Raw genomic sequence first — 25,737 nt, forward strand, 5'->3', positions numbered from 1 at the left:
CAGAAACTCGGAGCTTGGCCCCGGGGGCGGGGCCAGGAAGCTGCCGTGCCTGGCCGCTGGGCCGGAAGTGCCTGGAGCAGGTTGGGGTCTCGCTCCGCTCCTCGTTGATGAGCCTCGGGCCCCCGATCCCGCTCTTGCCTTGGTGTTCGGGAAATGGGGGCAGCTGGGAAGTCCCAAACGCAGACGCCCGGGAAAGGTGTCCCGTAGGTGGTCCAGGGAACATCAGAAAGGCAGAACATCCCCCTCCTAGTCCTGCCCCGCGGAAACTCCCCAAGGCAGGCCACAAAGCCCAGGATTAGGAGTGGCCGCCCGAGCCACCGGGCTGGGCTCCTCTCCCTCCCATCTTTCCGTCTCTTTTAAAGAATGGGAAAATTTCATATTGCCCACAAAGAAATACACGAGAAGTCAGTGCCAGGGAAATGGTAAATATTGATGAAATAAAAGGCATTTAATGTTTTTGTTTAAAATATTCGATACATTTAAGTAGATATTTGCATAATTTATCGAAAAATAATCGTACAACATAGTCTTTCACGTTTTAAACATTTATAAAAATAGGTAAAAGAAAAAGAAAATCGTACAAGACTCTACGTTTATTTACATCTTGAATAGTTTACAGGTGAACTACTTTAGTTTTACAATTTATATGTACAACATTCCCAAATTATGAATTCACATTTTTTTATATTTAGCATAACCATCACACGAACTTGCTCACAAATGTTGACCTCTCCACTGTACATCACCTATAGAACTAAATAAATACTAGTGGAAAATTTTTAAAATAACTTAAAAGGTCTTACTATTTACTGCTTTGTTTCAAAAACTTCATTAACTTTTCCATAAAAATACTTAATGTCTTTTGATTGTTTATCAATACTCCTTTAAACTAAAAAAAGTTCAGATTTAAGCTAAACATTTAATTGAATTTATATTTTTTCCTTTTAAAGGTACAGTTGGTCCCATAAATGGACATGTATAGCAAATACAAGTGTACATACTATATACACTATGAAAGTAGAGACTATACACCATACAAGTGGACTTTTGACAATATAATCACTTCAACAGTACTGAAAACATATTACCTTTATTCAAGTAACTTCATTTATCAGTGAATAAAACTAAAATGAATATGTCAAAGAGCATTTGACCATCAGGTAGATTATTTGGCTACATCTCATCACTGTCATATTCCTCTATTGTGATCTTTTCTTCCTCCATAAATCCTTGAGCTGTAGCAGGCTGTGGCTGGCTGGCAGGCAGATCTGTTCCACTAGTTTGACTTGAAGGAAGAAATAATGATGCTTCTATATCAGTCTCTGAAGTTTTGATTTTGTCCATGTGCATGAGTGTCTTTGTAGGTGGTACTCCATGAAAATTAGCCTCATCATCACTGGCAGAGTCTATCATTCCAGAATCCTTATCAGTTAGAGCTTCCATTTTCAATCTGTTAAAATTGCATTACATCTATTAATAACAGACTAGTTTAGTTCTTTGAACTACGTTATAATTATGATAATTGGCAAGACTACTACCTTCCTTCTACCCTAAAATGTGTTTTATTTAGGCAGTAATTTCCTTTGATCTACCTCAATGAAACATTTCTCTCAACATAAAATGTGAATGGTGAAATGATAAAATGCATGATCATAAGCCTAATTTTTTGGCAGATTAAATGACAAAAGTAATACATGAAAGGAGCACTGCTGGTAAAATACAAAATGGATGTGATTATACCCACCAAGTGCTAATTAATCACTGAATGCTTCAGGAAATTGATTTTCAGCTGTATATTAGCTGAAGGGGAGAAATTTGACTCTTTTCCCCAGGAAGCTTAAGATCAAAAGAAATGTTAATGATTTCAAAGCATTTATTTTAGATATAGTTATCTATAATCTTAAAATCCTAATTACTTAAATCAAGGGAAAAGAAATTTGTATAATATTGACAGTGACTTATGGTGGCATATGACTAACAGCACATGTTAAACATTACTGACTTGGAAAATAACACGTAAAATATATTTGTTGGATTAGATGGATTTGCTAATATATATATACATACATATATATGTATGTATATACATATATATAGTAGTATATATAATAATATATATTACAGTAAAACATAAATAAGGCAGCAAATAAATAAGACAGGCAACAACTCTGATTACCTTCCAAAAAACCTCCTTAGGGGAAATCTTCCAACATCCTGGATAAAAGCAATCTGAGCTGGAAAGGGAGAAGAAAAAAGACAACAAATTTCCAACTAGATCAAATATATATAGGGTAAAAAATTCCTAATACAATTTTTTAACACACACATACACACACACTCTTTTTGATACAATTTTTTGTAATCGATAACCCACTTTGCCCGAGATATAGGAAGAAATTCCTGCTCCCAATCTGGGCAGCACATTCTTCTTGGTCCCTCTGAGCACCAATCTCCCCTTTATTCCACATAAGTTAGGCAGAAGGCCTTCTGCTTCAGAGCATCACTGTTTAGTTTTCAAAATGCTCCTTTGGGAATTATATATTTTTTTCCCTTAAACAATATAAGTAATGACAAGTCACTAGATAACACAAAGAGAATACTTTTTCTGAAAAACCATTCTGTCCTCCTAGCCATGGATGTTTTGATTCTGCTCTAGCCCCAAAGGTATAGATTCATAAAAGGGAGGACACAGGAATGTCAACTGAAGAACAAAGAATTTATTCCATATGTCTGACATTCTACTAAGTGCTACAGTTTGAAAACAACTTTAAGTCACTTTTTCTTTTCTTTTCCTTTTTTTTTTTTTTTTTTTTTTTTGCTGAGGCCAATTGGGGTTGCCCTGGGTCACAGGGCTAGGAAGTGTTAAAGAGTATGAGGGCAGAGTTGAACTCAGGTCCTCCTGACTTCAGGTCTGGTGCTCTATCCACTGTGCCACCTAGCTGCCCCAACTTTAAGTCATTTTAAGGTGAGAGGACCACTGGGAAACCAGTTTTGATTCTAAGGCTAATTTAGGGGTCCCCTAAATATATATATATTATATATAAACATATATATATACATATAAATAAATATATAGGCATAGTTGCAGATCTGGCTCCTGTACATTCCAAATCCCAGATTATACCTAGAGTTAAACTAGGAACCCTGAAGTGAAACTGGACATATTATGATCTCTGAAGTAGAGCTACACTGCTTTTACAACTAGATTATCATTTAAGAGTAAGGTACTGATGTAAACTAAATTATATGTAAAGAAAGAGTTAAGAATTCACTAATAATCTGAATGAAATTCTCTCCCTGTTCTTCATGGTTCATTTAACATTAAGTAGGGGCAGCTAGATGGACAGTGGTTAGAGCACTGACCCTGGATTTAGGAAAACAGAGTTCAAATCCTATTTCAGACTTAATACTCACTAGCTGTGTGACCCTGGGCAAGTTACTTAACCCCAATTGCCTTGCCTCCCCTGGGGAAAAAAAAATGAAAAAAATCCAAAACATTTAACATTAAGCATATGGCCATTTTTACTATAGTACTGAGAAATGAATTAATACAATAAGATAATGCTATTACAAAAACCTCTTCTTAGGAAAGAAAAATTCATATTATGACCTTGATTTCATCTTTAAAAGGTTTTACTAATAAGATGCTACCCCCTCCTTTTTATACCATGGTCAATTTAGGCTACTACCTTATCAGCAGAACAGTACATCCCAACCCTGTAACAAATCAGAACAGATAGGTATGCAAAAAATAACCAACACACCTAATGTATGTATACAAAACTATTTTCTTTTAGTTATATCTCTCTCTATTGACAGGAAAGAGGTACACTTTATTAGTATAGGTACATTATCATTACCTTGATTTCTCATTGGATTAGTTAGCATAGCCAGATATGGCAACAGCTGTGTTTGAAGGCACAAAGGGGGTAAGCAGAAACTGGAAAAAAGTGACTTTGCTGCCAGGCAATTTTCTCGATACTATTTAGCAGAAGGAAAATAAAAGGAAGAAAAAAAAATACTATTAAATTCTGCCAAAGAAATTGTAAAATTTAAAATAAAATTCAAAGAATTTTTTAGATGATCAAATTAACCTTAACCCTATTAACTGCTTCAGTACTGCCTTAAAGAACCTTATCTATGTCATGTTCTTCTCTATAATAGGAACTTTGGCTTTTCCATATATCAAGAGAAGGTCTGAGGTTTAGAAAATATATCATTATAAAAATTAGGAAATTTTATTTATAAATACACACCTTAAATTACCTCTGATCTCAAATCTAAGTATGCTTGCTACACTTAAATTTTTTTGATAGCTCAAATATGTGAAAACTTTCAGGTTTTTATATTTCCATGAGGTGCCACTTACACATCTTATTTAACATAATAAATCTCTCTTTAAGCTTGGCCATCAAAGAATTTTCTTGAATCATAAGAAATATTAATTCTGAATTGTGGTACATGGATGCTTTGACAAGCCTATTCTAATAATTCCTTATGTGGATCACAAAGAGAAATCAGATGGAAAATTTCTGAGAGGATCCTTCATTTATAATTGTAGCCAAAAAATTACTGACCTTACATTTTTATTCTGTTAACTAAACTTTATCTCTTTCTGTGAACTCTGCCTCTTAGAAGCCCTAATATCATTCAATGCATGGTTCAGATGTCATGTCCTAAAACAAGTTTTTTTTTTTTTTTTTTTGATACTTCCAGTTAATAGTAATCTCTTTCTCTTTGATGTTACTTTGATAAGTGTGCATTTACAAATGGAATATATATTGAAGAATATATATTGAATCCCACCCATGAAAGCTTCTTGAGGAATTTAACACATAGTTTTGGTTCACTGCTATCCTCTCTTCCTTTCTTCCCATCAGTATTCCTTTTGAGTAGTGTTGTTTCATTCATTGTATTATCTCTAAGTCTAACACAGTGCCTGCCAAAGACTAAGTATTCAATAAATAAATGCTCACTGATTCCATACATGATAAATTTATCAATGTCTCTCCTAGGGTACTGACAAGTCAAGTGAATAGTCCTGTCACTCCTTAAATGTGTTAGAAGTAGTCCTGAATTTGGAATCTTTTATGACAAAGTACCAGTCAGAATCCTGGGTTCTCTAAGACTGTAAATGAAAGAGCAGGTGTAAATCTGTATTAGTAAATCAGATTGGATACAACACAAAACCAAGACTTATCTAGGGCCTAAAAGGGGCTATGCATTGAGTTGAAATAAGCTAGAACAGGTATGTGATCTTAAACTTTTTTCCATATTGTTTTTTAAAACACTTTGAAAGCTCATGGAGTCAATATTCAAAATGGTCATTCATGTTTTAGCTTGTTTCTAAATAAACTTTTTATCAGTCATTGCAACATTACCTTTCTATTTATCAGAAACCACTGAGGTTTGTGCAAGGGTCGAAAACTTGCTCCTCCTCCAGGGCAATAAGCAAAACCTCTGGATTTGTTCGAATGCATCACACCTCTTGTAGCTACAGATGCACTGTACTCCCCAAGTATAGTCCTTGACTAAAAAATGAAATGACATGCAATTAAATGAGATAATGGATATGAAATACTCACGCTATAATATAAAAAATCCATTACTATTGTGTATAATAGAATTTAAATAACAGGTCTCTAAATTCCATAGTATAAGAAAGAAAAACCTTCTACAGCCATTTCAAAGGATCCAAAGTGGCCTTTCCTAGTTTTCATTTTATAGCGACATCCCTCAAAATAGTTACTGAAATTTCTTCACACAAACAAATCTTGATCAAGTATAAAGAAAACAAGAATTTGATAAATACATAGCTTCCCTAATTCTAGAGTTACTGGGTATTTTTGTCACAAATGAAATGAGAAAAAATTCTAAAACTTCAGTTTGTTGATGTTTTACTACAAATGATAAAAACAAAAACATGTTATTTTCCTAAATATAAGGAAACAAACAAAATATCAGCCTTACATTCCAGTCTCCACGGAAAATGTCGGCAACACTCATGTATTCACTGGCTCTCTCAAGATCTTCTATTTCAGTGAAGAAATCTACATAGTTTTGATGAAGGTATAAATTAAATAGCTCACCAGGCATGTGTGACTTTTCTACAACCTCCTAGTCAACAGAAATATATATGTAAGTATACTAACACAAAGATAGTGGTCAAAATTTTTTTATTTCAAATCGATAATTACAAAGTTTCATTACCTCAGGTTCAACAAGTAATATGTCCCGTTCATACTCTGACAAATGAGAAGGTAATCGGGGAAATTCTAATTCCATTGGAGATGTTCCTGTAAATAATTTCTATATTTACTAAAGATGGATTATAACAGTATAGTATTTAAGTGTTTATTATTTGTCAAGTACTCTGATAAATGGTGGAAATAGGAAAGTGAGACAGTTCTTGATCTCAAGGAACTCAAGGAACTATAGTAATAACACATGAAAGGAGATTCTGTTCACAGCTCATAGAAATGCCAGGTTTTTGAAGGGAATGTTGCAGGGGAGATAGCAGGGTTCTATGGACGTTGGAAACTAATGGCAGGGAAGACAGTCCTTAATCCAGAGGCCACTAAATTTCTCACTCCATTATGAGGCTCAAATCAGAGAATCTAGGAGTAAGAAATAGAAGTAACGTCTTGTATTCCCACAATTAAAAAACAAACAAACAGAAAACCAGAAAGCCTAAAGCAGAAGCTGAGAACTGGAGATCAGAGACAGCTCCTCAGAAGAAAGCATAAAAAAATAAAGATGGGCACTGACATGGACCCAGACTAGCATGAAAATATATAGCACTAGTACATAGCAGGGGGCCAAATCTTACTCTGACTACTGACAGTAGTAATACTGTCAATCAGTTATAGCCTCTTCTTTAAGTCATCCTTATAAGTATCATTAAAGAAAATTGGAGCCAAAAAAGACTTTTGTACCTGCTGTTATTCTCATGCTAGAAAGCAAGGGATTTGCTCAAGAGCAGATCTGGAAACTGAGAGGAAATGATCACTCTGGTAAAGTTTGACAATGTTTGTCCATTGTTCAGGTCCTATGCATCAGACTCTACCTATCCCAAAATAACAATAATCTATAATAGTAATCTAGGAGGTAGAATAGTATAACAGAAAGAGCATTGAATTTGTAGTCATAAGACTATTCACTAACTGTGTGATCTTGGAACAAATCAGCTTACCTCTCTAGGTCTTGATACACTACACTATCTAGATTTATTTAACTCTAAAATTCCCCAACCCTTTTGTCAATCTTCCCCTCATTCCCCCTCTCCTCCCCCTGCCCCACCCCCAATCTCTTAAAAAAAAAAAAAAAAAAAAGCATGAAAGAACCTGAAAAGCTAAAAATTCCTTCATCTCTAAGATAATCTACAAAAAACAACTGGAATAGAAGAAGCAGCATGCAAAACTACTGATCTCAGTTAATAAAGATTTATTAAGTGGCCCAAGTACTGTGCTAGGTGCTATGAGGGGGCGGGGGGTACCAAAAAAAAAAAAAAAAAAAAAAGACAGTCCTTGCCCTCAAGGGCAGATAAAACAAGTAAACAAATATGTATAGACTATATGCAGGATAAACAAGTAAGAGAAGGAAGGCACTAGAGGGGTTGGGAATGGCTTCCTAGAGTAAATGGAATTTTAGTTGGGACTTGAAGAAAGCAGTAAGGCAGAATGTAAAGATGGGGAGGTAGAGTGTGCCAGTCATGGGAGATAGCCAGAGAAAATGTCCAGGTAAGAGATGGGGTGTCCTGCTCATGAAACTGCCAGGAAGGGAGTACCTACCACTGGATCAAAGATCACATGGTGGGGAGGAGGGAAGTTGTGAAGTGTATGCCTAGTAGACCATTCTGTATGTGATCCTGGAAGTGATAGGGAGCCAAAGGTGGTTTATTGGGAAGAGGGGTGGGGAGAAAAGGGGAGAAGTGATTCAAGGTTTATATAAACCTAGTGTTAAATTAAAGTGGCTTTCTTGAGAAAGAATGTTGTAAAGATGAAATGGACAGGTCTCAGCAAATACTGCATACAGGGTGAGAAGCATGGAGGAGTCCTGGACGATACATTCGCTGCAAGCCTGAGGACGGCCTGCCTCTACAATAATAGGAGAAGCAAGAGGTAAGGTAGTTTTTAGGAGGAAAGATGAGTTTCATTTTGGATATACTGAGTTTTAGACATCTACAGGACATCCAGAGATTTCTGAAAGGCAACTGGAAAACCAAGACTGGAGATCAATAAAAAGATTGGGGCAAGATAGGTGATCTGAAAATCATCAAGGTAGATATGGTAATTAAATGCATGGGAGCGATCACCAAGTGAAGCAATAAAGGAGAAATGAAGAGGACATCTAGGACATAACCCTAATCTATGCTTGGAGGTGAGATTTCTGTTCATCTATTGGATGGTAGGAGATAAGAAGTGTATGGAATGGGCAAGAGTCATTTAGGACAAATCCTGTTCCAAAATATTTAGCAAATATAATCTAATAAGAGTTTAGATGATAAGCACTTTTAAATAAATATCCCCTTATAGCTATTATTTATACTGCACTGTCAATTACTTCATCTGAATGTTTAAATTGATATTTTCCCTAAAATGAGAAAATATGGGAAGTGAGGAAAGGAAAGTCTAAACAGAGTTCTGAAGTGGAGAGTCTTTGAAAAGTTAAAAGGTAGCATAAGGGAAGTGACTACTGGGTGGCATTGGACGAAAGAAGAGCCCAAAACAGTTAAAAAAGAGCACTAAAAATAAATGATGCCTAGGACTCTGCAAGCCACTTGCCTCTAAAAATGTTTAGGTTGCTAAACAAAACAAAACCCATCTTACCTAAATGGAAGACTATTACTAAAAAGAGCTGTAGGAGTAAAGGAGTAAAGAGCTAAAGGAGTAAAGGATCCTATGATCCTGTGGGAACCTGATGGTGTTTAATTATCCTTGCAGAAAGTAAATTATTATTTATAGCTAATGTTAATGTTTGTTTGAATAAACAAATAAAAGGTTAACCAGATAATATCTATCCTCTATCTTCTTGACAGATTAACAAATTCGGTTATCTGTTATGTTTATATAAACCTAGCATCTTATTAAAGAAATATTCATGCATTTCAAATACCAAAGACTAAATATCCCATACTTACTTTTACAATATAATATCTTTCCCAAAGCTCTGAAGAGAAAGAGAGACGCATCTTTGCCACCAATAGCCTGGATTTCTTGGTTTTCCAAAATAGTATCAGGTCTCTTTTTCTGCTTTGCTTTTAATAAAGCATCTGATTTTAATGAAGACATCCCTTTTTTCCTTGACCAAAAACTGGTCTCTGTTGAATTACCTGCAATGAAGTAACCAAAGAAAAGTGAGACATGCAAAAATGATATTCAATTACAGTTGATAACATTTCAATTAAAAAAAATAATAAAATGAACAAAAACTAAATCATCAATGTGGCTATTCCCTCCCTACTGTCGATAGAATACTTGTCTATAATATCCCCCAAATCATCCACCAGCCAGGAGAATGTTCTTCTAGATCTCTTGATGCTTAATGAACACCAACTGTGCACATAAGCTGCACAATATATATTCCTAGTTCTTGCTTCAAGAATAGTGCACTTTCAGGGAAGTTTTGTGGCACAGTGGATAGAGCACTAGCCCTGAAGTCAGGAGGACCCGAGTTCAAATCTGGTCTCAAAAACTTAATACTTCCTAGCTGTGTGATCCTGGGCAAGTCACTTAACCCCAATTGCCTCAAGAAAAAAAAAAAGGGAAAAAAAGAATAGTTCACTTTCACTTACAGGAACTGATGCTAAGTTTAGTGAGCAGAACTAAGAGAACATTGTACATACTCACAATAAGAATATGTGGAGATCAACTGTGCTCTTTTTTCAAGGCAATTCCAATAGACTTCTGATGGAAAGTGCCATCCACACCCAGAAAGAAAATAATGAAGATTGAATGATGATAAAAGCACAGTATTTTCACCTTTTTGTTATTTGCTTTTTTCCTTTTGATGGTTTTTTTTTTTTTCATCATGAATATATGGACATATGTTTAGAAGAATTCTGGATTCTGATTCACTGAATGTGAAATGTGATATAGGTTAAATGTGTGTAATTCTTTTACACATTTAACCTATATCACATTGCTTGCTGTCTTGGGAAGGAGGGAGAAGAAGAAAAATCTGCACCATAAGGTTTTTCGAAGGTGAATGTTGAAATCTTTGCATGTATTTGGAAAAATAAAATCAATTCTGGAAAAAATAAAATAAAATGCTAGAGGGAGTGGAGGGGGATCTGCTTTCTTTTCTGGTCATTCACTTCTCTTGACTTCTGTACATTTCTTAATAATATACTGTACTTTTCTACTGCCCTTTGAATAGTATCTAATTTTGTGAAGACTAATATTTCATGACTCTTAGTCACAGTATGACCAGAAAAATGCCCATTTTAAAAAGATTCTCTTCTCTCACCCCTCTTCCCCACATATAAGAAGAAATTTAAAGTCATTAGAGTACAGCATAACTGACCAAAAGCAATCCCTAACATAATAGTTTCTGGACAAGAGGCACCCTTCCCCCACCCAGCTTTTCCTATATGGAGAATTAGAGTAGATTCTCTTGAGTGATTAAGTCTCTCACTGAAGAGACTCCACAGAATGTGTGTGTGTGTGTGTGTGTGTGTGTGAAATCTGCACAGTTAGGAAGTGGTAAAGTATCTGAGGCCAGATCTGAACTCAGGTCTTCCTGACTTCAGGGTTGGTATCTAGCCACTGTGCCACCTAGCTGCCCCTAGAAGTGACTTTAAGGTGACATTTTTCTCTACAAAATCAAATGCATATTCTTATGATCATCAAATAATAAGATCAGTGACATCTTATATTTTCTGACACCCTTCAGTGAATTATCTAACTTGCAAGATTTTTTGGCTATAAAAGTCATTTATTAAGTCTACTCAATTTCTTCTAATACCTTCAGTAAGGATGGTTTCAACCCATGCATCAATAATTCACATAAATATATTCTTTCAGTATTTTTTTATCCCCAGACCTTTCTTTTCTTATTGTCTTCTTAAAACATTCTCTTTGTATATATGTTCTACGTTTATACTATGTCAAAAGTATGGAAAGAAAGTATTCACATAAAAAGTCAGATTTCTAGTGGGATATCTATCAATATAAACAACTGAAAAACAATTCTCCCACACCCCACAAAGTTCAGTGTGTAGAACTTTAGTATCTTTTCCAACATTTTTTAGGACTTTAAAAGTTCTCCAAATGGTCAGAAATAACGTTATTTTAAAGTAAGAAGGCCAACATAATGATTTTATTTTGCAGTCAAGTACCCAGTTATTGCAGAGCTGAATTTAATCCAACTTTCTTTCATGAGTGGGTATGAAATATGCTGGTATAAAAATGCATAATTTTTTTCATTGAAAATCACTATCATTTCTTACATTCATAAAGTGGAATTTAATATATTCAAATTAAATATATTATAAAAATGTAGATTTAAATAAAATAATTATTTCATTTAATTCATAAAAATGATGTAAAATAATTACTACATTGCTCCACCAAAGTATATAGTTTGACAGCACCTAAAGAAGTGGTCCTTGATAATGGAGCAGTAATGAACTGAACTAGCTATGCTCAGAAAAAGAACTCTGGGAGATGACTAAAAACCATTACATTGAATTCCCAATCCCTATATTTATGCACACCTGCATTTTTTATTTCCTTCACAAGCTAATTGTACAATATTTCAGAGTCTGATTCTTTTTCTACAGCAAAATAACGTTTTGGTCAGGTATACTTATTGTGTATCTAATTTATATTTTAATATATTTAACATCTACTGGTCATCCTGCCATCTAGGGGAGGGGGTGGGGGGTGGGAGTAAGAGGTGAAAAATTGGAACAAGAGGTTTGGTAATTGTTAATGCTGTAAAGTTACCCATGTATATATCCTGTAAATAAAAGGCTATTAAATTAAAAAAAAAAAAAAAAAGAAGTGGTCCTTGAAATGGTAAGAAAGCATGGTATTAAGCTAAGCAAAGCAAATGAAATTTGGTACTAGATAAAAAGCTGCTCACACAACTACCTTGTACACACATATACAAATACTCCCTTTATCTTCCAATAGCTGCACACTAGACATTTCCATTCTTTAAAAGAAAAAACTTTTGGCTACATTTCAGTTACTTAGGGACTAAGCAGTAACATTTTAAATTACTATGAATATTTTGTGCCTTTATTTTACTTCATTATTAAGAAAATACTATCTTCACTTAACATAAAACAATATTTACCTTTAAAAGAAGAAAACTGAAGACTATTTATTGCACTTCTTATATCACCAGAACATCCTTTACAAAGCAACTCTAAAGATGATTTATCAGGGACAACAATTTTTCCTCCACCCTTAAGTGAGAAAGTAAAAAGAAAAAAAATCATTATATTTCTGAACTAATATACTAGAAAAACCTTCGTCTTATAGAATTAACTGCCAAGCTATCATTCCAATGAAAATACAATAGTGCTTTATGAATAATTACACTTTAATAGTGCCCTAAACATAGTTGTCATCTAAAATGTTCACACTGAATTGAATAAGAATTATGTTTATCTTTATTTCAGTAATGCTACTTTAAAACTATCCTATTACTACTATATAAAGTAACAAGATATTAATAATTCTTTACACTCAAGTTTCCAACAATTTTATCCATTCTCAGTATCAAGAAGTTACAAAGTATAAACTTTATAGTCTCAAGTTTCCTCAGAATCAAGTTCAGAACAAAATGTTGCCTGATATCGGGGATTTTTAATATTTTTGTGTCATGGGCCCCTCTGACAGTCTTCTTAGAGTAACTTTTTTAAATGCATAAAATACATAGGGTTACCAAAGAAACTAAGTATACCAAAATAATTATTAACACATTTTTTAAAAGTCATAGACCCCAAGTTAAGAACTCTAGTCATAAACATTCAAATTCAAATATTGTTCCTGACCAAGTACTTTAGTAAATGCCAATTCAGATAAATGGCCACTTCATTTGTGATTCCACCTCTCCATTAGCAGCTTTTCTATCTTGGAAATAGATCCTCTATCCTGAAGTCTTCTGACTAGTGAGTTTTAAAAAAAAAATTTTTATTGTAGTAATTTTATTTTTAATACACATTGCTTTATGAATCACACTGGGAGAGAAAAATCAGAGCAAAAGGGAAAAACCATGAGAGACATTAAAAACAGAAAAAAGCATATGTTAATTTACATTCATTCTCCTTAGTTCTTTTGGATGTAGGTGGCATTTTCTGTCCAAAGTCTATTGGGATTGTTTTGGATCATTGAATTACTGAGAAGAATCAAGTCTTTCATAGTTGATGATTATACATTCTTGCTGCCACTGTGTACAATGTATTCTTAGTTCTGCTTGTTTTGTTTAAGATCAGTTCATGTAAATCTTTCCATTTCTTTCTATAATCAGCTTGTTCATCATTTTTAAAAGAACAGTAATATTCCATTACCTGCATGTACCACAACTTGTTTTGCCATTCCCCAACTGATGGGCATCCACTCCTTTTCCAATTCTGTTACCCCAAAAAGAGCTGCTATAAAACAATTCTTCACACGTGGATCCTTTTCCCTCCTTGGGACACAGACCCAGTAATGGCACTACTGGGTCAAAGGGTATGAACAATTTTATATAGCCCTTTGGCTCTCCAGAATGGTTGGATAATTTTACAACTCCACCAACAATGCATTAGTGTCCCAGTTTTCCCATATGCCCATCAACATTTATCATTATCTTTTACTGTCATTGACTGATGAATTCTTGACTCTGACCATCAATCAAAGTTCAAAGAAAGGGGAAGATTAATTCTGGTTAGGCAAACTAGGTATTACTACAGGGAGGATGGATAATATGCCTTTTCTATAACAATATATTTTCCAACAAAATTTCTTAAGAAGGTTCTGCCATAACTTTACCAATTACCTGCTGACCAAAAGGCATCTTCAGTTGAGCATGTTAAAAAATAGGATTCATCTTACTTTCCATAAATCCATCTTTCCTTCTTTTGAATTTCTCTATTTCTGTTGGGGCACTAGCAGTTTGCAATCTCAGAGTTTTCACTGTTTCTCATTCCCCACGTCCAATTAGTTTCCAAATCTTTTTGATTCTACCTTTGCAAAACTTTCCACATTGATCCCTTTCTCTATACCAGCTATCACTCTAGTTCAGGTTATCAACTCTTACTGGGGCAACAGCCACCCAACTGGTCTCCCATATTCCAGTGTCTCTTCTCCCAACCCATCCTCTCATAGTTACCAAGCTAATATTCCTAATATGTAAATGTGACCATGTCACTTCTCTACTCCAAAATCTTCAATGACTCCCCCCCCCCCATGATAACCTAAATGACAAAATTCCCACCCTGCCATTGAAATCCATCTATTATATAGCTCTCATCTATTCTTATCCAGTTTTATTTCATATTACTCCATTTAATGCACCCTGTATTACAGAGCTAATACTTTTGTTAGCTCTTCCCTACAACACATTTCATCTCCTGCCTCTGTAATTGGTCTAAGTGATTTCCCAAGCCTGGAACATACTACCCTTGGAATTTCTAGCATTCTTCAAGCACAGTACAGTTATTACTCCTCCTAAAAAGATCTTTCCTAATTTACTTGGTTGTTTATATGCTCTCTCTTGAAAATGAAATTACTTTCTATTTAATTATTTGTCCAGATCAGACAGAATATAATGCCTTCCTTGAAGGCATGGACTGTTAAGTTTTTGTATTTGTTCCCTAGTTTTCCTGACAGTCCCTTAAGAAATGTCTACGTTAGACTAACAGATCTGTATACAAAAGATTATGTGCCATGGTGTGACAATTTATCAACTAACAACGTGTAGGATTTCTTTAATTTTTTACTGGTAAATAGCTAAATTAGTAATCTGTTTAATAGAGGATAAGATGAGTAGTTAAGTAACTTCCTTATGTTCAGAGTGTGTTGGTATAGAAGCCAAACTACTCGTTATTAAGTTACTTAAAAGCAAGTTCTAAATTCATAGTACACTTGTGAAATGATAAGCATTACTAGAAAACTCTAAGACGATATTATCACATAAATGTAAACAATGTTTTTAACTTACCATATTAGCTTCTAATACAGCTATTCTACTAAGAACTTTCATCATAATTGTTGGTGCCACAGGATTGAAACTGTCAGAAGTTTATAAAAAATATTAGTTAATATATTCTAAAGATATAATCTTTCTCTAAATGCTATAGGAGGTACAAAGAAATCATCTTACCTAATGTTTGATATGGAACACTCTTCTTGAATTTCTTTGGGGAACAATAATCTCTGATTACTATCTCCACTGAGACTATCAGAGATTATAAATATTAGAGGACATCGCCCTAGCTGCACAAATCTCCTAAAATGACAGGTAGCAAAAGTTAGGAGATTTTAATTATTGTGACAATTATTAATTTGGGGCTCTAGTGAATGTCACTGAAACTTACCTTAGTATTTCATGTAAAGTACTTGGATCTCTATAAAACTGATTAGGCATATCCTATTAAAAACAGCATAAAAATTAATTCAATTCTAACTGCAGACATATCTTCTATACAAAATTACCAAATAAAGCCTCTCTTGAATTTACTTGAATTTTTTTGTTCTAACTTATTTTTCAAAAGAACTAAGAGAATTCAGGATAAATAATTTATTAAAGTATCCATCAATCCACAATAATCTCATTTATAAAATACTATTTATGGAAAGCCATTAAACTAGCTAGCTGATATGAACCTATTTTAACTGATAATATAACCATAAACTGTCAAAAATGTATTTTATGTCTTCCTATGCTAAAATTTACCTAATTATACAACTAAAAGATTTGTGTTTCTTGATATTCCAGCAATGATAGACTACTTACGATTCCCAGCACAATATAAGCCCATGTTTTTTATATTTGAACATTATTTGTACTTAATAACATGACAACATTATCACTATCAGTTAAGACAGAAATTACCCCTAAAATTTTGTTGGGTAAGTATAGCTTTTCAAGATTTTTTTTTTTTTTACCTCAACCAAAATCATCTTCTTATCAGTGTGCAGACAATCACCAACCATCTGTAGTTTGTTATATTTATTTGCTCTCAACAGAAACTCTTGAAAAATAGTCACCTGAGACTGATTAGGAACCACATGGAAACTTGATTCTGAAAAGGAAGCATTTTTCTTGTCAATAAATCATAAATGGTCATTCTCTTGTTTAGAACTACTCTTGTTCAGAAGTTCAATAAACACGAAGAGGGGATTAGACTAAATGATTTTTAAGTTTCTTTTTAGCCCTAAGATTTTAAGGAACATTTGTCTCTTTCCTTTCCTATGATCCTCAAGCACATCTGAGGATTTTAGCTGAACTTACTCCACCAGTCACAATTATTTGTCTTTCTAGCCACCTATTCATGTGAGTAAGGAGGGGAGACTTTTCCTAATTGAAAAAAATAAAAGCCTAAAAAAAAAAATTCCACCTATAACAAATAGAAGAGTTAATTAATGCAAGTAGATTTCTGGATATTTAAATAATAATAATAATAATAATAATAATAATAATAATAATAATGATAAAGTCTCAAGTTCTCCAAAAGGCTAATTCCCAGTTTACTATGAGAAGGTTTCTTGCCTCAGTCAAAATAATTTTCTTAATATCTCATGGCATACTGCTTTGTTCTCTTGTCATGCTACTCATATTAAATCAATGTGATCAAATACCGTTAAGACAAAGGAAAGTGAAACTATAACTTACCCTAGCCATTACTATGAAATTGAATGTAGAGGTAAGATAATAGATTTTAGAACTGGAAGAAATCTCAAAAACCATTTCATTCATCTCCCTCTTTTTTCACATGAGGAACTAAGATCCAGAGCAAGAAGCAAGCAATCAGTGCAAGTAGTAAAAGCAAGATTTGAACCCTTATTCTCTATTCTAAATTCAAATCTCTTTCAGTTCTGGCAGAGGAGTGTGAGCCTTCCTTTGGTGACAACTCCCAACTTCCTACTGAAGGAAAACGTTTATTCAGCAGCAGCATTGGAGACCATGATATAGGATGAGCTTCCTATCTGCTTTCAACATAGAAATGCCTCTCCCTCTCCCTTGTAAGACAAATAAATCTTACCATGATTAAACTCATCCTTCATATCATGTCTTCTAGAGTCTAGAAAAACAGGGTTAATCCACTCTTGCAGTGTAATACCGAGCTCCTTAACTAGTATTTGTAGAGTTGCTGTTTTTCCACATCCAGGAGGACCTGTAATGATTAGGATAGATCCACCCTACAACAAATAGCATACATTAAAAATGAAAAATACCGATGAAATATGCCAGGGTAACAAGTTTTTAATTTGACTTAGTACTTCCTTATATTAACATAATAGTAGAATAATAGTATATTATGCTAGTTGTTAAAGAAATCCTTTAATTTAAAAGAAATTTCTTGAATTTTATTAAACCCCAGAGCAGTTTGGAGATATTAATCCTCTATTAGACTATTTCCTTCCATTTTTAATCAGTTCTTTACAATGTAGTTTCACTAAAATATGACAATGTGTGAAGTAAACTATGTCTCCCTCAATAGAAACTGCTGTCAAATGGGTTATGATTTATGAAAGGTTATGCCTATTCTCTTGCCTTTGGAATATGGCCCCAACCTGCTGTCTTGGTAAACATTAAATGCTCCTTCACATACTCTACATTCCAAGTAAACTAAACTTCTTATCTTATAATGGAAGAGTCAAACATGGCCAGAAATGGCCCACAAAACATCCAAGTGCAACCCAAATCAAATTAAAACGTAATTGAAAAATGCTCAACAAAATAAAGATGTAATGTAAAAAAGATAATATTAATTTATGGTTTTCAAAGTCACTCTGCAATCTACAAGGATGTTTCTATTTAAGTTTGATTCTGCAGCCTCAGATAACACCCTATTTCCCATCTCTGTGCCTTTGCACTGGCTGTCTTCATGCCTGGAGTGGGTTCTCCTCATTTCCACCTTTTAGAATACCTTAGGATCTTTAAAGCTCAGATCAAGTGCCATCTTCTACAGGAATTTTTTCCTAGTCCTTTCCTGCTTTTGCTCTTACCCCCACTGACTAGGACCTGACTTCACCTACTTTATAATTTGTGCACCCTTATAAATGTGTATGGTTTCTGCAGATAGAATGTGAACTCCTTGAAGGAAGGGACCGTTTCCTTTTTGTTTTAGTCTCTGCCCAGAGACTACTTTGTCTGGGCAAAGTAGGTCCTTATTAAATTTTTATTGATTTCCCAGCTCCAAAAAACCCATTTTTCTCCAAAAAAAAAATGCCTATATATATTTAACTGACCACAAAGTACAAAGCAGTTCAACATTTATAAAGCATTTTAAATGAGATTATGACTAATTTTTAATTACCAATTTTGGTTCCTTCTCAAAAACATGTGCTTTTAACCAGGTTTCAAGTTCTTCAATTTTCTTCTTATGAACAGCAAGTTCATTCTAGCATAAAAGATGAAAGTTTAAGAATTGTTAAAATATTTAAAAGTAATAAATAACTCACATTTGTATGGTGCTTTAAGTTTTTATCTTTTCTCAAAACTACTCTGGGATGTAGTATATGTACTGAACACTTCAAAGTTAAATGAAAAAATCAGAGTAGTACTAATGCTAAACAGATAATGAAATAGAATAGTAAGAAACTGCTCAATAAACAAAAGTGGAAGGACATAAAGTTGGTACTTGAAAACAAGATTTAGAATTCTGGATCTTTACTTATAATAAAAGATTAAAGTACACCCTAGTATCAGGAATAGAGTAAGCTAAAAAAGGATGGTAAGAATGTATAAAGAAGATATCTTACAAATTGAATCTAAAGGATTTTAAGCTAAAAGGGACAGAGAAGACAGAGAAGACTGCCTATGTCTATCCCCCAAGATAGGTATTACAGAGAATAACCACAAAGAAGAAAGAATAGGGTTGGGACACACAAATTCACAAGGAACAAAAATCCAGGAGAGAACCAATAGTAAAATTCATGTTGTTAGATGTCTATAGAAAGATATCCAAGATAGGCAAACAAATGAGAGAAAAGAAAGGTCCTATAGGATTTAAGGAGGTAAATCTGATGTAGTAGGTCTCACTAAGACTTATGAAATGAAATCCGATGACAGATTTAAGGCTCTGAATAAGAATACTTTATCCAAAAGAAAAAGGGACTGGGAAAAGGGTAGTATTATATTTTAGAGTTATACTCAAGGGAATATACGTACTTTTATTTTTTTATTTATTTTTAATTTTTTTGCTGAGGCAATTGGGATTAAGTGATTGCCCAGAGTCACACAGCTAGGACGTATTAAGTGTCTGAGGTCATATTTGAACTCCGGTTCTCCTGACTTCAGGGGTGGTATACTATCCACTGGGCCACCTAGCTGCCCCCAATATGCATACTTTTAGAATGAACAAATTATATGAATGTAATGGAATACTACATTAACATAAGAAATTATCAAAGGGACAATTTCAGAAAAACCTGGGAAGCTTGTATAAACTGATGTATACTGAAATGAGCAGAATCAGGAAAATACAATTCTATCAAGCAGAAGAATGCTACATATGTCCTAAATGAGAGTTGGTAGACTTAAGATACAGAATAAGATATATAATTTTGGACATGATAAAAGTGAAATTGTATTTTGTTTATTCACATCTGCTACAAGTTTTTTTTTTTTCCTTCCAATGACTTGTGTAGGGGGAGGGGAAAATGGCTGTCAAATGAATAAAACAAACTTAAAAGCCATTCATAAAAAAAAAAAAAAAAAAAAAAATACATTCATGTGAGGAAATTGCAGAACCCGAGAGAGAAAGGAACATGATATAAAGTATTTGAAAGTCAAAGGAAACAGAAACAAGTACATTCATCATCGAAACATACTATTGAGAACCTAAACAGAGGGGAAATAAAGAAGTCTGGGGAAGAGATCACACTTGACACAGAGGAATGATACAGTGTACTATGGAATGGACTTCAATTATCTAGACTTCCACTGGAGTTTTGTCTGCCCAAGGCAGAGCAATTTTCTTTAGTGATAACTGCCATTCTTCAAAAAGAAGCCATAAGGGGAAATACTTTTTTGGAATTGATGGTTTAGGCTGAATCATGGGAATCTTGGGGGAAGAAATGAATCTTAAACCTCGAGTTTGTTTATAGATAAAGAAGATAGAAACAAAGATGTGGTCTAAAATACACACTAGGTTTTTGAAAAGCAGATTTTTAAAGAGTTCAGAGGAAAGATAGATTAGATTCCATGGAATTTTGACTTTAGGGGAAGTCAGTTTAAGGAGAAGAGATCTCAAGAATGAAAATTTAAAGACACAAAGGTATAAACAATTTTAATGGGGAATAAACAGGTAATTTGTCCAGAGACCACTGTGAACACATGAGGTACTCAACACCCAACTTAAATTTTAAAAAGAAATGTAGAGAAGTTTCATAAAAATTACCAGCAGATAATTAATATAAAAACAATGATTCTGTAAAAATAGCATGAGAAAGATTTGCCCTACCACCAGAGAGAACTCATGGCTTTATTGGTCTACTGATGATTATTAAATCTTAATACTTTAAAAACAGTTGATAATGAAAAAATATCACTAGAAATGAAATTTGTTTCTTTTAATTCATCATGAAAGTTAAAATTAAAACTGAGTTGAATGAGGGAATAAGGAAAATTATTTTTTATGGCTTGAATAAATTTCATATTTGAGTCAAATCAAGATTCATGAAAAGTATTAAGGAACATGTATTCTAAGGAATAACTATTTGAAGAGAGAATTATATAGCCAAACTCCTTAAACTTTGGAGGTCATTTAGAAGTTTTTTTAAAAAACAAATTATATTATGAAATATTTTCATAATCTTTTCAACTTATATTATTTTCAGTTTTCTGTTAAATTTTACTGCTTAAAAATAGTGAAATAATTTCGTACCTGAGTTTCTGGTTTGTATTTATCTACCCATGGTTCATTTTCAGTTAGATTTTCATTTAAATTTGCTTCAACACTACTCTGTTTTGAGGAAGATGATTTTCCTTTTTTTTTAGGTAGAAGCTTGTTATTTTCTAACGTTGATGAAAAATCTTTTCTTCTCTGATGAAAATTATTTACTCCCAGAGATGCAGTTGTAAGAGCAGATGAGATGTCTGTGTTCCCAACAAAATCATCAAATGAAGGCTCTACCCAGTTGGTTATCTGGGGGGGAGAAAATCAATGTAAATAATATTAGTATGTAATATTTTTCCTTTCCCCCTTCCCATTTCTAACACAGTAGATAAGTTTCTAGATCTCTAACAATCCCATAATTAAAACACTGACTTGAAATATATTCACCCACAATAATCCAAATAAGGTGGCTTTTTTGTACTTATGTTTGTGATATCATTTCTATTTTACACATAAAAATTCAAATCATGCAGGGACTAACTATAGGTAGTGTCATTTCAACAAACCTTTAAACTTTTGTGAAGAATAAACATTTACCAGTTTACACATTTTATAATTAAAGTCTGACTTGCTTCTTCTCTGTACAGGACAGCTAATATTTCAGTAAATAAAGGAGAGGGAAGATTTTTAAGAAAAATTCGAGATTTATCCTTAATAAATGAAGTATCAAAACAATCAATTCACCAAGCATTTAATCAGTTCCTATTTTGTGCAAAGCATTGTGCTAGAAATAAAAGACAAAAATTAAATATGTATATTTTCCTCATTTACTTAAATTATTTGTATAACAAATGCAGAGAAATCAACAATAAGAGTTCAACTTGCAAACTCACCATAAAAATGACTATTTCAAGAATGAAAAATTTTAAGGTAGATTTTCTTACATCCCAATCATAATTGTTACTAGTTATCAATACTTTAAATCTAGAAAAATATAGCATCCATGCCACCTCTGAGTAATTTGAACAGTTTCCTGAATGTAGAACTTTGTATTAAAATCTGACTAAATAGAATGAGTAAATCAATTTCCTTTAAAAAAAGTATTTTATTATTAATTATCTAATTAACATAAAATACAGAATTTTTATTTTGTATTACTTTTATTTTCATTTTACTGGAAATATTTAAATGATTTGCTTAAAATTGGAGTCAGTGGAAAAGTTAAGAGCTAACAATAAACTCGGAAAGATTGATTAGGAATTTCAATAGCTTTTCCTATGTCCTTTCACGTCCTGCTTTGTTACTTAAACTTAAAACCAAAGTATAAATATTTCAGAGTCTGATTCTTTTTGTACAGCAAAATAACGGTTTGGTCATGTATACTTATTGTGTATCTAATTTATATTTTAATATATTTAACATCTACTGGTCATCCTGCCATCTGGGGGAGGGGATGGGGGTAAGAGGTGAAAAATTGGAACAAGAGGTTTGGCAATTGTTAATGCTGTAAAGTTACCCATACATATAAGCTGTAAATAAAAGGCTATTAAAAAAAAAAAACACCAAAGTATACATATCCCTTCCACATAGTGACTTTACCTATCTTGGTTTCAATGTATTGAGGGTCACCATAAGAAATTAAATGGGAATTTTTAGTTTTGTGGAAGCCAGCACAAGCCTATAACCAAATATTTAACACAAATTTTACATGAAAGTACGTAAATACCCCATAAAAAAGGAAAAAATTCAGATTTCTCTAGTATTAAAAGAGAAGCAAAAAATTTTATGCAGATTTTCCAGATTACAGAAGTGCTACAGACCTAATCTCTATGATGTGGAAGGAATAACAGTGTATCCAGGCAGAATAAAGCACAAGATCAAGTACCTGCTTGGCTATAGAGCTAATTAACAATCCACATGTTCTCATTTAAAGTTACTTCTGCATTTTACGAGTTGAATTACAGCCATTCTTATATTAGACTTTCTTTGAAACCAGTTATGGTTATTTTCAATAATGTTTCATACCTTTGTGGAAGCTACTTTTCGTCTAAGAGAAGTTTTTGACATTATAAACCTTGATAGTTCCCATCCGTAGTATAGAACCTGCAGTATATCAGAGTATAAATCACCTGAAAAGGAAAGAAAATATGTTTATGGAAGGCTTTGTCTCTTATCCCAAATTGAGAACCAAAAACATGCATATTAAATTATAATTAAAGTAGGGCAGCTAGATGGTGCAGTGGATAGAGGATGGGCTCTGGAGTCAGAAGGACCTGAGTTCATATCCACCCTTCGACACTTAATAAATACTTCCTAGCTGTTAATCACTTAACCCCAATTACCTCTCAAAAAAAAAAAATTTATAATTAAGGTTTGACTTTAAGCTGTGTGATCATGGTTAAGTTAAACTACTGCCTCAGTTACATGTAAAATGGAGCTTACATGAGATGATGGATTAAAATTGTTTTGCAAACTTTAAAGTCCTATCAGAGATCAAGAAAAGGTTAGTACAGTGGATAGTGTCAGACTAGGGAAGAATTCAAATCCTGTCAAACACCTGAATGATCAGCCAAGTCACTTATTCACCCGCAGTTTCCTCATTTGTAAAATGGGAATATCACCTACCTCATAAGGTTATGAGAATCAAATGAGAGCATGAATAAAAAGCTTGTCAAGCTAGTGATATTAAATGCTTCTTATTATTTACAAAACCCAGTAAAACAGAGGGAAGAATTTTTTTGTTGTTGTTGGAGCTAAAAAACATATACCAAAATGAATTTTACTGTTAACTGAAGCTGTAGCAGCTGATTCATTTGTGGCTTTTCATACAATGTAAATAGAAACTTTTGTTTTTCCTGAGGCATTTGAGATTAAGTGGTTTGCCCAGGTCACAGGGCTAGGAAGTGTTAAGTGTCTGAGGATGGATTTGAACTCAGGTCCTCCTGACCTCAGGGCTGGCACTCCATCCACTTCACCATCTAGCTGCCTCAGAAACTCTTTATAAGAACAATAAGACAATAAGTTGAGCACCGTAGGATTAACACTTTCAAATTGTGGCACTGAAGAGAAGTTCCAGGGCAGCAAGGAGATACTTAAAATTAATCGAGACTACTCATTGGAAGGACAAATACTGAAGCTGAAGCTTAAATACTTTGGCTGCATAATGAGAAGACAAGATCCAAAGGACTTTACTTCTCCGATGATAGGAAAGAATTGAATGCAAAAAGAAAAGGATGAGATGGATACATAGTTTCATGGAAATAATGAACATGAGCTTGGACTGACTTCAAGAGATTGTGGAGAACAGAAGAACCTGGTGTCCAATTGCTCATGAGACCAACCAAGGAGTTGGACACCTGTGAATAATAAAAGAGAATATCTACTGGATACAAGAAATCAGAATCATTCAATAAGTACTTATTGAGTCTACATAGGTAATCAAGAAGGGGGCAGTTCCCATTTATGGAGTCTTAACGTGAAAATTTCAAAGTAGTTCAAATCAGACTAAGTCTTCGGTTTCCGGGAACACAAAAGCCAATAAAACTCAATCCACTACTCCTGAATAAAGTGTTCAAAAGTTATGCACGAAGCCTTTTTTTAAATTATGTATTCGGTTTTCCCACATTAAAAAAAAAAAGCGGATTTTTTTTCCTCGAAAAGAATGCACAAAGCTTTTCTGCAATTTAGAATTTGCAAGTGTAGAAAGCCAATTCCGACTTAGAAAAAAATTTATTTAAATCGATCAGCCATCAACGAATGGAAATTACATATGCACACACATAGGGTGCACGCAATTCAAAGCGCCTTATTAGGAGCGAAACGCTTCATTTCTTGACTTCAAAACACTCGCTCCTAAATTTTTACAGCTGAATGTAACTTCAAAGGCCGCCGACCCCCTCCGTGAAGCGGGAATCCCCCCTACAATTTTTCACCAGGCCATCCATGCAAGAGACCGGGTAATGGGGAGCTCACTACCTCCGGATCCCCGGGATGAGGAACTCCCTCCCTTTCCCCGAGTCACTTAGCATTGTGAGGAAACACAGAAAAAGGAACTTCCGGTGTGCTCAGAGGTGGAGGGCGTCCCGCTTATTATGAGGACCCCAGAATCTCTTTAAAAGCTCGGGCAGACCAGCCTCTCCCGTCAGTAGGCACTCGACCAGAACCCGGTCCCGCAGCCCCACGGACGTCGTTCGCGATAAGGGTCCCGCTAGCTGCCTGCTTCCTCCCGGCATCCGTACTCCTCCCCCTCCCCCGGCACCACGGGGGCCACCCCCCCCCCGCGCTTAGTGACTGCTCCGGCCCGCGAAACGGCTCCGGGTCACCGTGGGGCGGCGGGCAAAAGGCCCGACTCCGCAACCTGCGCGACGGGCATGGATTCCTCTCTCGCGGCGGCCTCACCTGCAGGCAGCGGGCAGTGTCCTGCGGCATTCCCCTCCCCCTTCCCGGGGGAGGCGGCGGCGGTGGCGGCGGCGGCCCAAATCCAGAGGGGGCACCCAAACGGCACTACGGGGGCCAAACTGGGAGCCCACGCTGAGGCCCCGCCTCCCGGCTGGAGGGCCTCCCACCGCGGCTGGCGCCTAGGCGACGGAGAAGAAGGGGCGGGAGATAGAGAAGGAGCTGGTCTTCTGAGGTGTCTTGGGCACTGCCTGTAGTGGCGGCGCGCGGAGCTTGGACCGATCCGCTCGGATTTGCTCTGAGGCGCTGTCATAGAGGGGCTGTTCACCAATGGGCGGGAG

The 25,737-nt window shown here is 34.7% G+C and overlaps 1 protein-coding gene across 5 annotated transcripts; it reads right to left on the reverse strand.

Moving 5' to 3' along the window:
* Positions 1-411: 411 nt before the first annotated feature.
* Positions 412-25,724, reverse strand: RAD17 (RAD17 checkpoint clamp loader component). 5 transcript variants are annotated; one of them, XM_031966876.1, is made up of 18 exons: positions 25,400-25,724; positions 23,027-23,130; positions 21,050-21,310; positions 18,479-18,562; positions 17,201-17,357; positions 16,104-16,240; positions 15,533-15,585; positions 15,319-15,444; positions 15,157-15,226; positions 12,304-12,415; positions 9,849-9,905; positions 9,140-9,331; positions 6,211-6,296; positions 5,971-6,117; positions 5,382-5,531; positions 3,861-3,981; positions 2,177-2,234; positions 412-1,450 (listed from the first exon to the last, which is right to left on the reverse strand). In XM_031966876.1, exons 1-18 carry the CDS (start codon positions 25,707-25,709, stop codon positions 1,174-1,176), a joined length of 2,502 nt encoding a protein of 833 aa, XP_031822736.1. In that variant the 5' UTR covers positions 25,710-25,724; the 3' UTR covers positions 412-1,173. The 5 variants fall into 5 exon arrangements, with proteins under 5 accessions (XP_031822736.1, XP_031822749.1, XP_031822753.1 ...); XM_031966889.1 differs by lacking the exon at positions 25,400-25,724 and adding an exon at positions 24,977-25,241; XM_031966893.1 differs by lacking the exon at positions 25,400-25,724 and adding an exon at positions 24,287-24,947.
* Positions 25,725-25,737: the final 13 nt, after the last annotated feature.

Source organism: Sarcophilus harrisii, chromosome 1 (assembly GCF_902635505.1).
Source record: "Sarcophilus harrisii chromosome 1, mSarHar1.11, whole genome shotgun sequence".
NCBI lineage: Eukaryota > Metazoa > Chordata > Mammalia > Dasyuromorphia > Dasyuridae > Sarcophilus > Sarcophilus harrisii.